This window comes from Neoarius graeffei, chromosome 5, assembly GCF_027579695.1.
Source record: "Neoarius graeffei isolate fNeoGra1 chromosome 5, fNeoGra1.pri, whole genome shotgun sequence".
Taxonomy (NCBI): domain Eukaryota; kingdom Metazoa; phylum Chordata; class Actinopteri; order Siluriformes; family Ariidae; genus Neoarius; species Neoarius graeffei.
In genome coordinates this window covers 41,841,044-41,856,182 of record NC_083573.1, presented here as the reverse complement: position 1 = coordinate 41,856,182, position 15,139 = coordinate 41,841,044, and the positions used below count along the sequence as shown (strand labels likewise).

Below are 15,139 nucleotides of genomic sequence, written 5' to 3'. Positions count from 1 at the left end.
ATTAGCAATGTATAGAGTGGATTTCTGATTAGTTTAAAGTGATCTTCATTGAAAAGAACGGTGCTTTTCTTTCAAAAATAAGGAAATTTCAAAGTGACCCCAAACTTTTGAACGGTAGTGTGTGTGTGTGTATATATATATATATATATATATATATATATATATATATATATATATATATATATATATATACACACAAAATGGAATCATTTGCTGACAGCTCAGTCCCCCCCAGTTCAAAAATCCTATCTGCGCCCCTGAAGAAAAGGAAAGTATTTATTTATTTATTTAAAAAGGAAAATAAGTTCAGTTGCACCAGTTCTCCCAGAGTGTGAGCCGAGGGTTGTTGGTAAAACCTGGGACAGAACGGGACATGACATATTAGTGCTCGGGCAGTGACCTTCCCACGGTTGTTGCTAAATCCGGTGACATCCCGTTCCAGGTTTTAGCAATTGCCTGAGCCGAGCAGTAATGGCGGAGTACTCAGTAATGGACAAAATAGAGAATGAGTGGAGCAGCCGTCTGATTTCTCTGCTGGATATTGCTGCCATCTCTCCCTTACGTGCAAGAAGCGAATGAACAGAGAACTGAATGAACAACTGAAAGTCAGATTGTTTCAAAACAATCAGCCACAAGATCGGCCTTCAAGAAGCGAGAATACAGACGGGTAAGCGCCGACTCTCATTTGGATAAGAAAAACAACAAAAGCAACACTCGTTGTTTACCTGCATTTAGATTAATACATGTAACTTGTATTGTGTGTTAAAGTTAGCGGTATAAGATTATTTAATTTGCTTCAGAATGTGATTGTCTCAGTTCATCTGATTATTTAATTAGCCTTTTACATTTTATCAGTGAAAATGCATGCATGTACATGTATGCTGCATAAGTTATAACACCTATCCTGTTTTAATGAGAGTCAACCCACAATCAATGAAGTCAAATCAGTCTTAGTTGAGCAAGTCGGTGACGGTATTTCTTACTTTCACCATCAATTTTTATTGATATGACTTTGGTCAATAGCTGTAAAAGGCCTCGGCCTTAAAACCGGTTCCTGCTGTGACATCACGCGCTCAGGGCTGGCTGGCTCAGCGGGGCAGCTCCAATGCCAAATTTGCGGTCGATTTTAACTCTCAAAAATATATATTTTTTTATTCTCATTTATGCAGCATAAAAGAGTCAAGGATGGAGATACTATCCACTCAGAAATGTATTTAAAAATAAAGGTTCTGCGTATCTGCTTTAAGGAAACCAGAGCACCCAGAGAAAACCGATAAGAACACAGAGAGAACATGCACAGAAACTTCACACACACACACAGTAACCTGAGCTCAGAAGCGAGCCAGGGACCTTGAGCTGTGAGGTGGCAATGTGCCACTGTGCCCCCCAACTACAGCTTTTGTTAAAAAAACAAAACAAAACCTGAGAGCCTAAATGTTAAGATTAGGGTTAGGTTTATGTGTGGGTATTAATTAGCTGCATTAATAATTCTGTTAATGGAAGGTCCTCACAAGGATGGTAATACCAATACTGTGTGTGTGTATTTGGCACATACTGAGGACCAGAATATGTTTTTTTTTTTTTTTTAACGAACAAACTTAGGACACTTTTACTGGTCCTCACTTCTTCAAAGGTCTGTTTGAAGATTAAGACTTAGTTTTAGGGTTGAGGTAAGAATGAGGTTTAGGTTAGGGTTCAGATAAGGGTTGGGGTTTGGTATTTAGTTGTGATGGTTAAGGTTACGCTAAGGGGCTAGGGAATGTATTATGTCAATGAGTGTGTGTTTTTATATACTACTGGGGACCAAATGTCCCCACAAGGATGTAAAAGCTGACAATTTCGACCTTGTGGGGACATTTGGATGGTCCTCATAAGGAAATTGCTGTTGTGTGTGTGTATGTTTTTTTTAGCCGCTTTATCCTTCTACAGGGTCGCAGGCAAGCTGGAGCCTATCCCAGCTGACTACGGGCGAAAGGCGGGGTACACCCTGGACAAGTCGCCAGGTCATCACAGGGCTGACACATAGACACAGACAACCATTCACACTCACGTTCACACCTACGGTCAATTTAGAGTCACCAGTTAACCTAACCTGCATGTCTTTGGACTGTGGGGGAAACCGGAGCACCCGGAGGAAACCCACGCGGACACGGGGAGAACATGCAAACTCCACACAGAAAGGCCCTCGCCGGCCCTGGGGCTCGAACCCGGGACCTTCTTGCTGTGAGGCGACAGCGCTAACCACTACACCACCGTGCCGCCCATGTTTTTTTAAAATATAAAAATAAAAAATAAATAAATGAAAGAGCCAAAAAGTTTCCTTTTCATTACTGAGGTTAAGGCTAGATTGAGGTGCAGGCACAGCATTAATTAACTGCAATAATAATGATGTCAATGGAAGGTCCTCACAGGGGTAGGAAAACCAACGTGTGTGTGTGTGTGTGTTCTCACCGACTCTTCTGCACGGTCTCCTCTCTGGCTGATGTAGGTCACTCTGTACTGGTCAACATCTGCATCTTCCATGTCCCAGCTGACCTGCAGACTGTACGTGGTCTCATCATCCACCAGCAAGTTAGTCACTCCCAGCCGCATCACTGAAGAGCACAGCTCAGTGAGTTATCTCTTCTCATTCCCTAACACTCTACCGTTCTCAATTCAGCTCCACCCAAAAAAGGTGTCACTAGCACGCAAAAGGCAACAGCAGGTCGTGAAATGTTGCTAATGGAAACCTGCCCACTTGCCACTAGAATAATGTAATAAACCATTAAAGCACAAACAATTCTGAAGCACAAATGATTAAGCCACTTAGCAGGCTGTGCCGCAGTGCTTTCTCCTGAAGCAGTAAACAATGTTTCTGCTGGAGCGGTAAACAAGTGCCATCTGGCTCCTCCAGGATACGAGTCTGAGAGAAAGTAGCAAAGAGACTGGAAACAAAGAGCTCGCTGCCTCTCATTCTTTCTCCCTGCGGACCTGAGCACAAGCTTCCTCCACTGTCCGATTCACACACACAGCATAGCAACATGACCAAACACACATCAGTCAGCTCTCACCTGGCGGGGTTGTAGAGGGGATAGCTGTCGTAGCAGGCATGGGAACTGGAGGGGGGATGGAAACAACAACCAAGGTTCATGTTAAGGTAATGTAGACAGTAGGATTCAAAAATCCAATATCAGGAAATGGTATCATTTCATCAAATCAGATTACATCTCACAACATGACTTCACTCACAGAAGTCAAAAGAAAGGCAAAGTAATAAAACGATGTGATGTTTTTAGCACTGAGGACCTCGCTAATTCAAACACTCCATCATTAAGAGGAATGAAAATACATCAGCATTTATTTCATGAAGCAAAGAGTGGAGGAACCTGTATTTCACATACATCACAGTTAAAAAGCCTCTTGTCCTAGGTTTAAAAAAACGACACTGCATATTTTCAAGAACACCTGAATGTCAGCCATATGAGAAAATCAACTGAATTTTTTTTGTCTTACGTGTGACCACTGATGCAGGTATAGCGCTGCTCTCAGCCTCATCTCTGTAGACCGCAGACAGCAGCACTTCATACTCAGTAACAGGAGAAAGATCAGTCACCACATAGCTATTTTTGTGGCCTGGTACAACCACCTTTGTAACACAAACAGGAAAAAAAAAGATGTCTGAATCAGACATGAATGGAAGACATGACCGCCACAGTCTGCATTTAGAGTAAGAGTAGGAATAAGAATAGACAATCTTAGTGTAGACAGCATTTTATATATGTATAGATTTGAAAGAGGTGTAACAATATGGTGTACTGGAGGCTCTCGATTCAGTACTTCCATGTATCAAGCAATACGCGAGCTGTAATAAACGTTTGAATGAAGCACATTGTTTTCCTGCTGATTCAATCTGGGTTAAAGAAATCACAGTGATGAATGTGACACAGGATTCAGAAACACATCTGGAGCTACCGAGAGCTGCGTGACTCTGACAGCACTAACGAGCTAACAAAAGAATGGGATGGTCCCTGTGCTGACACGCCCCCTTGCGAGTCACCACCAGTTAAAGCTTCCATCCATCCAGCCATCCATCCATCCATTATCTCTAGCAGCTTTATCCTGTTCTACAGGGTCGCAGGCAAGCTGGAGCCTATCCCAGCTGACTACGGGCGAAAGGCGGGGTACACCCTGGACAAGTCGCCAGGTCATCACAGGGCTGACACATAGACACAGACAACCATTCACACTCACATTCACACCTACGGTCAATTTAGAGTCACCAGTTAACCTAACCTGCATGTCTTTGGACTGTGGGGGAAGCCGGAGCACCCGGAGGAAACCCACGCGGACACGGGGAGAACATGCAAACTCCACACAGAACGGCCCTCGCTGGCCGCTGGGCTTGAACCCAGAACCTTCTCGCTGTGAGGCAACAGTGCTAACCACTACACCACCGTGCCGCCCCCAGTCAAAGCTTATCCATGCTTAATTTTATTACACTGGAATGCACAGCTCTGCAATGACCTGATGACTTGTCCAGGGTGTACCCCGCCTCTCACCCATATAGGCTCCAGCTTGCCCACGACCCTGCATAGGATACGCGGCTACACATAATGGATGGATGGAATGCACAGCTTTTGTTTCATTATATGCTCCTACAGGTACATGTTTGATTGGATAATTATTAGTATCACTATTTTTTAAGTTTCAGTTATTGCACTTTTTAATGCTGAATCGATTGAAAATGGAAACCGAAGGCACGAAGCTTATTTTTTCTATATCATTGAATTGAACACCACCATATCGTCGTACTGGATTGAATTTGAATTTTGTGTCTCATTACACCCAAGTGTAAAAGTGGCACATGTTTAGTTGAACATACACTACCGTTCAAAAGTTTGGGGTCACTTTGAAATGTCCTTATTTTTGAAAGAAAAGCACTGTTCTTTTCAATGCAGATCACTTTAAACTAATCAGAAATCCACTCTATACATTGTTAATGCGGTAAATGACTATTCTAGCTGCAAATGTGTGGTTTTTGGTGCAATATCTCCATAGGTGTATAGAGGCCCATTTCCAGCAACCCTCACTCCAGTGTTCTAATGGTACAATGTGTTTGCTCATTGCCTCAGAAGGCTAATGGATGATTAGAAAACCCTTGTACAATCATGTTAGCACAGCTGAAAACAGTTGAGCTCTTTAGAGAAGCTATAAAACTGACCTTCCTTTGAGCAGATTGAGTTTCTGGAGCATCACATTTGTGGGGTCGATTAAATGCTCAAAATGGCCAGAAAAATGTCTTGACTATATTTTCTATTCATTTTACAACTTATGGTGGTAAATAAAAGTGTGACTTTTCATGGAAAACACAAAATTGTCTGGGTGACCACAAACTTTTGAACGGTAGTGTAGTAGCAAACGCAGTAGCACCACTACACCGCCAATGCAATTAGGGAAACCACAGATCACACCAATGTAACAAAATATTTAAATAATATTGGCTGGCTTTTTTTCATGGTATATCAGATATATTCCATTCAGCTAGCATGATACTGAACACGTCTTTGACTCGTTTGATATCATGCTAGCTGAATGAAATATATAGTCATGTAACCTACTTTGCAAAATTTGCCAAGTCTGGTTTCTCAGTATTAACCCTTTATTTACATCCCAAACAAATTATTTTTACTTGTTGTAATGTCAGTGATCACCATTTTCACCAAAAAAAAGGAAATGCTAAATATTGCATGTAAAAATGTAAAAAAAAAACCACATACAGTGGTGCTTGAAAGTTTGTGAACCCTTTAGAATTTTCTATATTTCTGCATAAATATGACCTAAAACATCATCAGATTTTCACACAAGTCTGAAAAGTAGATAAAGAGAACCCAGTTAAACAAACGAGACAAAAATATTATACTTGGTCATTTATTTATTGAGGAAAATGATCCAATATTACATATCTGTGAGTGGCAAAAGTATGTGAACTTCTAGGATTAGCAGTTCATTTGAAGGTGAAATTAGAGTCAGGTGTTTTCAATCAATGGGATGACAATCAGGTGTGAGTGGGCACCCTGTTTTATTTAAAGAACAGGGATCTATCAAAGTCTGATCTTCACAACACACGTTTGTGGAAGTGTATCATGGCACGAACAAAGGAGATTTCTGAGGACCTCAGAAAAAGCGTTGTTGATGCTCATCAAGCTGGAAAAGGTTACAAAACCAGCTCTAAAGAGTTTGGACTCCACCAATCCACAGTCAGACAGATTGTGTACAAATGGAGGAAATTCAAGACCATTGTTACCCTCCCCAGGAGTGGTCGACCAACAAAGATCACTCCAAGAGCAAGGCGTGTAAAAGTCGGCGAGGTCACAAAGGACCCCAGGGTAACTTCTAAGCAACTGAAGGCCTCTCTCACATTGGCTAATGTTAATGTTCATGAGTCCACCATCAGGAGAACACTGAACAACAATGGTGTGCATGGCAGGGTTGCAAGGAGAAAGCCACTGCTCTCCAAAAAGAACATTGCTGCTCATCTGCAGTTTGCTAAAGATCATGTGGACAAGCCAGAAGGCTATTGGAAAAATGTTTTGTGGGCGGATGAGACCAAAATAGAACTTTTTGGTTTAAATGAGAAGTGTTATGTTTGGAGGAAGGAAAACACTACATTCCAGCATAAGAACCTTATCCCATCTGTGAAACATGGTGGTGGTAGTATCCTGGTTTGGGTCCATTTTGCTGTATTTGGACCAGGACAGCCTGCCATCATCGCTGGAACAATTAATTCTGAATTATACCAGCGAATTCTAAAGGAAAATGTCAGGACATCTGTCCATGAACTGAATCTCAACAGAAGGTGGGTCATGCAGCAAGACAACGACCCTAAGCACACAAGTCGTTCTACCAAAGAATGGTTAAAGAAGAATAAAGTGAATGTTTTGGAATGGCCAAGTCAAAGTCCTGACCTTAATCCAATGGAAATGTTGTGGAAGGACCTGAAGCGAGCAGTTCATGTGCGGAAACCCACCAACATCCCAGAGTTGAAGCTGTTCTGTACGGAGTAACGGGCTAAAATTCCTCCAAGCCGGTGTGCAGGACTGATCAACAGACACCGGAAACGTTTAGTTGCAGTTATTGCTGCACAAGGGGGTCACACCGGATACTGAAAGCAAAGGTTCACATACTTTTGCCACTCACAGATATGTAATATTGGATCATTTTCTTCAATAAATAAATGACCAAGTATAATATTTTTGTCTCATTTGTTTAACTGGATTCTCTTCATCTACTTTTAGGACTTGTGTGAAAATCTGATGATGTTTTAGGTCATATTTATGCAGAAATATAGAAAATTCTAAAGGGTTCACAAACTTCAGTCCATTATAACACCTGTATTTTTTTAATTACCCATTTACTAACTTTATGTGAATAGAAATCATATATTTACATGATATTATCAAGTTAAGTTTAAAATGAGACATTTAAGTACATCGAGAACATAAAAAAGCCAGAAATATTTTACACTGTTGCTACAGAACTTGAGAATATTTATAGCTTATCTACATTCCAGAACTCCGCTCACAATCTCTCATTTCAGAAATTGCTGTGATACATTTATTACTAAGCTGCTAGCAGTTTCTGTTTTTTTTTTTAATGTCCAAACAACATCAAGAAGTAACACTTTGCCTAAGGATTCAAACACAAAACACGAAGGTAAAAGCAGTTATTGGTAACACATATTACGACCAGAACAGCCACTGGACTATTTTCAAAAGTAAACAATGTCAGTTTCCTCTGTATCCGCTGGACTGTCTGTTGTTCTGTATGGAGAGGGCATGGACAGATAAGCATCAGACATTTCAGTAACTCTAGAACTAACAGGTTCACTAGTTATCTACAATTTGTAAGAAAGAGTTACAGTACAGTGCTGAGCGTAAATGAGTACACCCCCTTTGAAAAGTAACATTTTAAACAATATCTGAATGAACACAAACAATTTCCAAAATGTCGACAAGACAAAGTTTAATATAACATCTGTTTAACTTATAACATGAAAGTAAGGTTAATAATATAAACTTAGATTACATATTTTTTCAGTTTTACTTAAATTAGGGTGGTGCAAAAATGAGTACACCCCACAACAAAAACTACTACATCTAGTACTTTGTATGGCCTCCATGACTTTTAATGACAGCACCAAGTCTTCTAGGCATGGAATGAACAAGTTGGCGACATTTTCTTTTTCCATTCTTCAACAATGACCTCTTTTAGGGACTGGATGCTGGATGGAGAGTGATGCTCAACTTGTCTCTTCAGAATTCCCCAAAGAAAAAAATTTCTTTACACCACAAAGGTGAAGGCTACAAGAAGATCAGCAAAGCTTTACTTATCAGTCAGAATACTGTAGCAAAAGTGGTCCAAAAATTTAAGAAAGATGGAACTGCAACCATCTCACAGAGACGTCCAGGTTGTCCACGGAAGTTAACACCTCGATAGGCATGTCTTCTGATGAGAAGGGTTGAAGAAAATCGGCATGCAAGTTCACTGCAGTTATCTAAAGAAGTAGAAAGCCAAACTGGGGTGACTATTTCCCGTGATGCAATACGGCGTATACTGCAGAGGAATGGCATGCATGGATGCCGTCCATGAAAGAAGCCTCTCCTAAAGCCCAGGCACAAAAAAGCCTGCCTAGAGTTTGCCAGGGCCCATGCTGACAAAGATGAAGACTACTGGGACTCTATACTCTGGAGTGATGAGACCAAGATAAATGTTTTTGGAACTGATGGCTTCAAAACTGTATGGCATCACAAAGGTGAGGAATACAAAGAAAAATGCATGGTGCCTACAGTGAAACATGGTGGTGGCAGTGTCCTTATGTGGGGCTGCATGAGTGCTGCTGGTGTCGGGGAGCTGCATTTCATTGATGGCATCATGAATTCACAGACGTATTGCTCTATACTGAAAGAGAAGATGCTACCATCACTCCGTGCCCTTGGTCATCGTGCACTTTTCCAACATGACAATGATCCTAAACACACATCTAAGGCCACTGTTGGATTTCTGAAGAAGAACAGGGTGAAAGTGATTCAGTGGCCAAGTATGTCTCCTGATCTGAACCCAATCGAACACCTATGGGGAATTCTGAAGAGACAAGTTGAGCATCACTCTCCATCCAGCATCCAGTCACTAAAAGAGGTCATTGCTGAAGAATGGAAAAAGATTGATGTTGCAAAATGTCGCCAACTTGTTCATTCCATGCCTAGAAGACTTGGTGCTGTCATTAAAAATCATGGAGGCCATACAAAGTACTAGATGTAGTAGTTTTTGTTGTGGGGTGTACTCATTTTTGCACCACCCTAATTTGAGTAAAACTGAAAAAATATGTAATCTAAGTTTATATTATTAACCTTACTTTCACGTTATAAGTTAAGCAGATGTTATATTAAACTTTGTCTTGTCGACAATTTGGAAATTGTTTGTGTTCATTGAGATATTGTTTAAAATGTTACTTTTCAAAGGGGGTGTACTTATTTACGCTCAGCACTGTATATTCTTAATTATGGCAGACATCTGAGACAAGCATACAAACATACAGACAGGCAAAGATAGACACACAAAGAAGCGACTAAATTGCTGAAATATTTTTGCAACAAATCTCAGCGTTATGGGACCCCAACAGAAAATCAGTCACCTTCTTAAACACTTTTTTCATCAATCTTGAAACAAACATACTTTTCGATAAAGAATCTATAGAGAAACAAACTCCTAAAAGCAAAAAGTTATGTCAGTTGAATAGACTGAGCAGCACACCACACCACCTCTGAGGTTCGAACTGATCCCAGTCAGTAGTTTAGATCCTTTTAGGGTTAAAGGTCATAGGCAAGGGTTGGAGGTGGAACGTAGAATATCAATTTTATTTTCTAGAAGAACGACCCGGCGGCACGGTGGTGTAGCGGTTAGCGCTGTCGCCTCACAGCAAGAACGTCCGGGTTCGAGCCCTGTGGCCGGCGAGGGCCTTTCTGTGCGGAGTTTGCATGTTCTCCCCGTGTGGGTTTCCTCCGGGTGCTCCGGTTTCCCCTACAGTCCAAAGACATGCAGGTTAGGTTAACTGGTGACTCTAAATTGAGCGTAGGTGTGAATGTGAGTGTGAATGGTTGTCTGTGTCTATGTGTCAGCCCTGTGATGACCTGGCGACTTGTCCAGGGTGTACCCTGCCTTTCGCCCGTAGTCAGCTGGGATAGGCTCTAGCTTGCCTGCGACCCTGTAGAAGGATAAAGCGGCTAGAGATAATGAGATGAGATGAGAAGAATGACCCAAAAAGTGAATTCAATTTTCCTGGTGTCTAATTTGCACCCTAAAATTGAATAAAACGGTTAAAATATACTGGTTTGCGCAAGTTCCGAAGGTTTGTTTACATCTCACTTATGCGCACTTTCACCGCCAGGGGGCCGTCGTTGTGACGTCATTTAAGCCAGACTGGGAGCAGCTCTGTGTTTACGTGTACGGACTTTGGTCGTGAGAGGTTGTGTAAAATGTCTGAAAGCGATAGCGATTTTGAAGTAGGAACTCTCCAAATTGAATATCGAGAGGTGAAACCATACATGTATGAACCTATGGCCGTTGCAAAGCAATCGGTGAATGTGGCTCACTAGTTTGACCGTACGGCCTTGGAATCGGACAGCGACTCGGCCGACTCTGATCATGGTGACCCTGGACCTCAACAAGACTCGCGCCCAAACGATTTATCCTGGTAATTATGATAAATTCCTACTTTCGTCGTAATACTAAATAAGAGCCCTTTTGAAGAATAATTAAACCACACGGGCACACACACAATCCCTATAATATAACGTTGATTTGTTTATATTGCTAATATAATATAGTGCTAATCAGTGGTTAAATTGGCTTTTGTAAGGATGGGGAGCCCTTCTTCACTCACAGTGGTCAATATCTCTCAAAACATTTTTATTTATCGCACCATTGGTTTAATACATATTTTATCAACTTAAGGCCTACTTATTTATATCTCACATCAATGCACATATTGGTAACTTATTAAGCCTACGGTTCACCATCAATGTACACTGTAATTTGTAAAACTTATTCACAATATACACCACCAATTCACATATTAGCAATAGTTATGTACATCTCATCAATCTACACTATTATTTGCATTACTTGTTTACATCTCACACCATCAATTCACATATTAACAATAGTTCTTTACATCTCACACCATAAATCGACATCAATCAAATCAATTGTTTGCTAAACTTACTGTCACAACATCAAACCACATATCAGCAATAGCCAGTCATTACAATTTAATTTACAACTTTCCAAATAAGACTTAGATCAAGGCCCACTTTACACGGGGACGGTCTGAAACAAAAACGCAAAAGTCCGTTTTCGTTCTCACTTTTTTCCGCGTCTACACGACCGTTTTCAAGGAGGAAATCTGCGTCTATACGGTGACGCATAAATGTGTGGAATTCAATTGGATGTGCATGCCAGGCGGCTAGGTGGTGCTGTGAAAGACCTCCGCTATGTCTGCACGCATGCGCAACGTCTTCCGTCTTGTCTGATCTGCACATCTGCGCCGCGAAAACTTTGACTACTCTGGCTATGGTAAGTAAGAAAGTAAGTAAAAAAAGTAAGAGCATACTATACCCGCCTCTGTTCATTAACGGTATATGTGCAGATTCGGTATAGATGTTCGAAGGACTCCTGGACGTTTATTAAAGAGCAGCTTGAAGGTCCGTTGGATCGATGTAATCAGACATGCTCTTACTTTTTTACTTACTTTCTTACTTCCCGGGCTGGCATGTACAGTATATGATATATGTATGACGTAAACGCGTACCCGACGTGAGCAGATCCGAGCAGAGTTTCGCGTATTGGGTAGTTTAGACGGATATGCAACGGGGGCCGTTTTTAACTTATGCACTCTGGAAGGCGTTTTCAATTTTTTCCGTTTTTCAGCCTCGGAAACGTCGTCCCCGTGTAGACGAAAGGCACTTCCGATAAAATATTTAGTCGTTTTTACCCGACAGCGTCCTCGTGTAAACGGGCCCCAAGTTTCTCCTGCCTTTCCTGTCTCTGTCTACATGCTCCCGGGGAGACTCTCAGAGCATCCGGGAGACTAGGGATGTCTGAATCGTTTAATTTTGTTATTTAGTCTCGTCTTAGTACCCCACAGCAACCTCATAACTTTGGCCGACCAAAGCAGCATTGGATTGGGAGTCGAGTGCGCTAGCCAATGGAAAAGTCCAGGCTGCCAGTTCTCACTATCACGAGGGAGGTTTGCTAACGTTCCATCCGCAAAGACAGGTTAGCGGGCATCCATTAAATTAGCTAACTCAATTTTCTGATATTTACCTAAAAGCTAAAAACACAGAAAACAGCTACAGCTTAGTAAATGAAGATAAAATATGACAGAACTACAGACACAAAGATCTGAACTTCAGCAAATGGGGGCGTGAATTTTTCGACTAGCATCCTGTCTGTCAGTGTTAGCTAACGTTACTTATGTCGTCTGCCGCACTAGTATAGTTTGCCTGAGAAAGTTTCTCAACTAAAGACAAAATAAACAAAAGAACCATGACTTACCTCTGTCTACTTTGCTAAGGCATCGTGTTTAGCAGATAGTTACAACTTCGTACGACATAAATCCTCATAAAATCTAAAGTATGACGGGCTGATAGAAAACAGTGGCGCCAATTTCTCGAGCTGAAGTCCATTAACGTTAACATTAAATGTATGATGATGCTGTGTGATGTCATGCATTCTCGCAGCGCATGTGCATTCAATGATAATTCCAATGAAAATGTTTTTTTTTAACTGATGGGTGTAATTCACTTTAGCTTATTTTTTTGTTGTCTAAATCATTACTGACGAACTCTCATATTGATGGTGTTTTTAGAATAGATGAAAATGAATAAAAGTATTATATTATTATAAGCACTGAAGCAGAGGGAGCTCAGCTCCTGCTGGCTGTACTGCTGAGCTCCGGAGGGCTCCGGCCCAATTTAATCTCTGCATGTAGGATAAGCGATATGCTAACAGTCTTGCATGCTATCAAACCAAATGAATGAAACCTGCTATTCTGAACCGGAATAGAATACATGTTTTTTATTCCATCGCAAAAGTGTCCTGTATGTATAATAATGTTTGATATTTATCAGCAATCATGTACAGATAATCATGTACACAAGAGATTCTGGTTTTACATTTCATCAGCATGAATCTGGAGATTTGTGAAAATATGTCTGCGGCTGTGGGTCATGGAGCGCCGTTCGAGCCAACATCTCATGGCGTGCCATTATTTTCTGCTCCGACGGTTCTCAGTAAACATATTGACCTGCAGCACTATCTGTAAAGTACAGCTGCACCAACTCCCAGCCAGTCATAAAAACCTCTGATGCATTTTACACCCCCCCGCACACCCCCACACACACTCGTAATGTTGCACAAAAAGCTGAAACACATTCATTTGGATGTCTGATCAGAGTGTGTACTGGTGATATATAAAATCTAAAATAAAATCTCAATTGCTGAGGGGGAACAAAGTCAGTTCAGATATATTTTCCAGGCCAAAAACTAATAAATAAGACTCAAATACCTAATAAATATCTTGACATGAACTACCTGTATAAACCTACATTTTCTTTTGAAAAAAAAAGAAAAGAAGTCCTTTCTCCTATTCGGTCCTAATCAATTATTTAATTCCGTCTGTCAGGAATTCATGGCAGAGTTGTGTGGCGAGGAACAGCACGTCCAGGACCCGATGAGAAATGCCTCGCCGAGAGTGTTTCACTACTTGTCCCAACGTTTTTTTTTTTTTTGTAGCAGCTGGGAAAATTAAATTCTAGCTGATACTATTTCCTGAATATCATGTTCAGGTGAAGGTCAGAGATATTGGAACCTTCAAGTCTGTGGCATTTTAACTGTGCACCAAACAGCACTGCTTTGGGATGAATGTGAGTCACTGCACCACTGGCAACTCATCTGGGTGCGTCTACTTTTCTGCTGAGAATTTATGATTATTGCAACGCTTCAGCAATTGAGAGCCTCTGTGTCAGCCATATTTTCTTCCAAGCGCTTTACAATATACAGAGTGTAATTTTTCTGACCTCTTTGGTGTCTCCTCCAAAGGGTCTCCAGGCGAGTTTATAAAGCTCCACACCGTCCCCTGGTTGTGTCCAGCTCACCCGGAAACTATTTGGTGTTACCTCGTCAACGTCCATAGTCCGTGGAGCTGGAACGAGTTCTGCGTGACATCAAGATCGAGAACTGGTCAAACGGTCTTATTAGCCAGAAAACTAAAACATATACTGTACACTCTAAAAATCATTCTTGCAAGATTCTGGTATACAGTCAAGCGATTTCTAGCCACAAAGTAAGCTTACAACTGACATCTGAATTTTTTTGCTTGGACATAATCTGCAAATTAGCATATGTTTGGTTGAGTTGAGCCCTGAGCAAACTTGCTGAAACAGCTGCTGTGCTTAATTTTTAAAGATAGAGGAAAGCTATACAAAATTTTTGTGTGCTATTAGATTACTGAGATGACACTGGCAGGCTGCCTGTGAAAATGATGGTACAGATCTATCATTGACTACAGATAATGAATGCTTGCTGAGTGTAAGCAATAGGACTTCATCTGGAAACGCGAAGGCTTTTTGGGCAAATCTGAGCTCAGGCCAGAAGAAAATGCAACAGTAAATTATACAGCAAATGATTTTTATTATAGCATTCTGTATGGACCTTAAATGAACTATTCTTACTTGTGGTGAAAATTCCCTTCAAGGGTTCTGACTGATCCCCATCATACACAGCAAACACGGACACTGTGTACTCTGTTTGGGAGGCCAGGTTCCTTAGGTGCACGGTAGAAACTGGACCTGTATCAACCTGAGTTACAAAATACAAATGCATTAAAGTATTTGAACACAGTTTATAGCAGAAACAAGCCATGGTTGTGATGGTCTCATCTCATCTCATTATCTCTAGCCGCTTTATCCTGTTCTACAGGGTCGCAGGTAAGCTGGAGCCTATCCCAGCTGACTACGGGCGAAAGGCGGGGTACACCCTGGGCAAGTCGCCAGGTCATCACAGGGCTGACACATAGACACAGACAACCATTCACACTCACACT

The 15,139-nt window shown here is 41.2% G+C and overlaps 1 protein-coding gene across 2 annotated transcripts in view; it reads right to left on the bottom strand.

Annotated features, from left to right (window-relative positions):
- The window catches only part of col14a1a (collagen, type XIV, alpha 1a), a 256,796-nt gene that overhangs the window by 150,006 nt on the left and 91,651 nt on the right, over positions 1-15,139 (bottom strand). For both annotated transcript variants that reach the window (XM_060921730.1, XM_060921731.1), the window contains exons 15-19: positions 14,769-14,895; positions 14,115-14,251; positions 3,493-3,625; positions 3,051-3,095; positions 2,452-2,594 (exon numbers count right to left, since the gene is read on the bottom strand). In XM_060921730.1, coding sequence (XP_060777713.1) covers positions 2,452-2,594; positions 3,051-3,095; positions 3,493-3,625; positions 14,115-14,251; positions 14,769-14,895 — 585 coding nt within the window. The remainder of the gene's footprint in view (positions 1-2,451; positions 2,595-3,050; positions 3,096-3,492; positions 3,626-14,114; positions 14,252-14,768; positions 14,896-15,139) is intronic.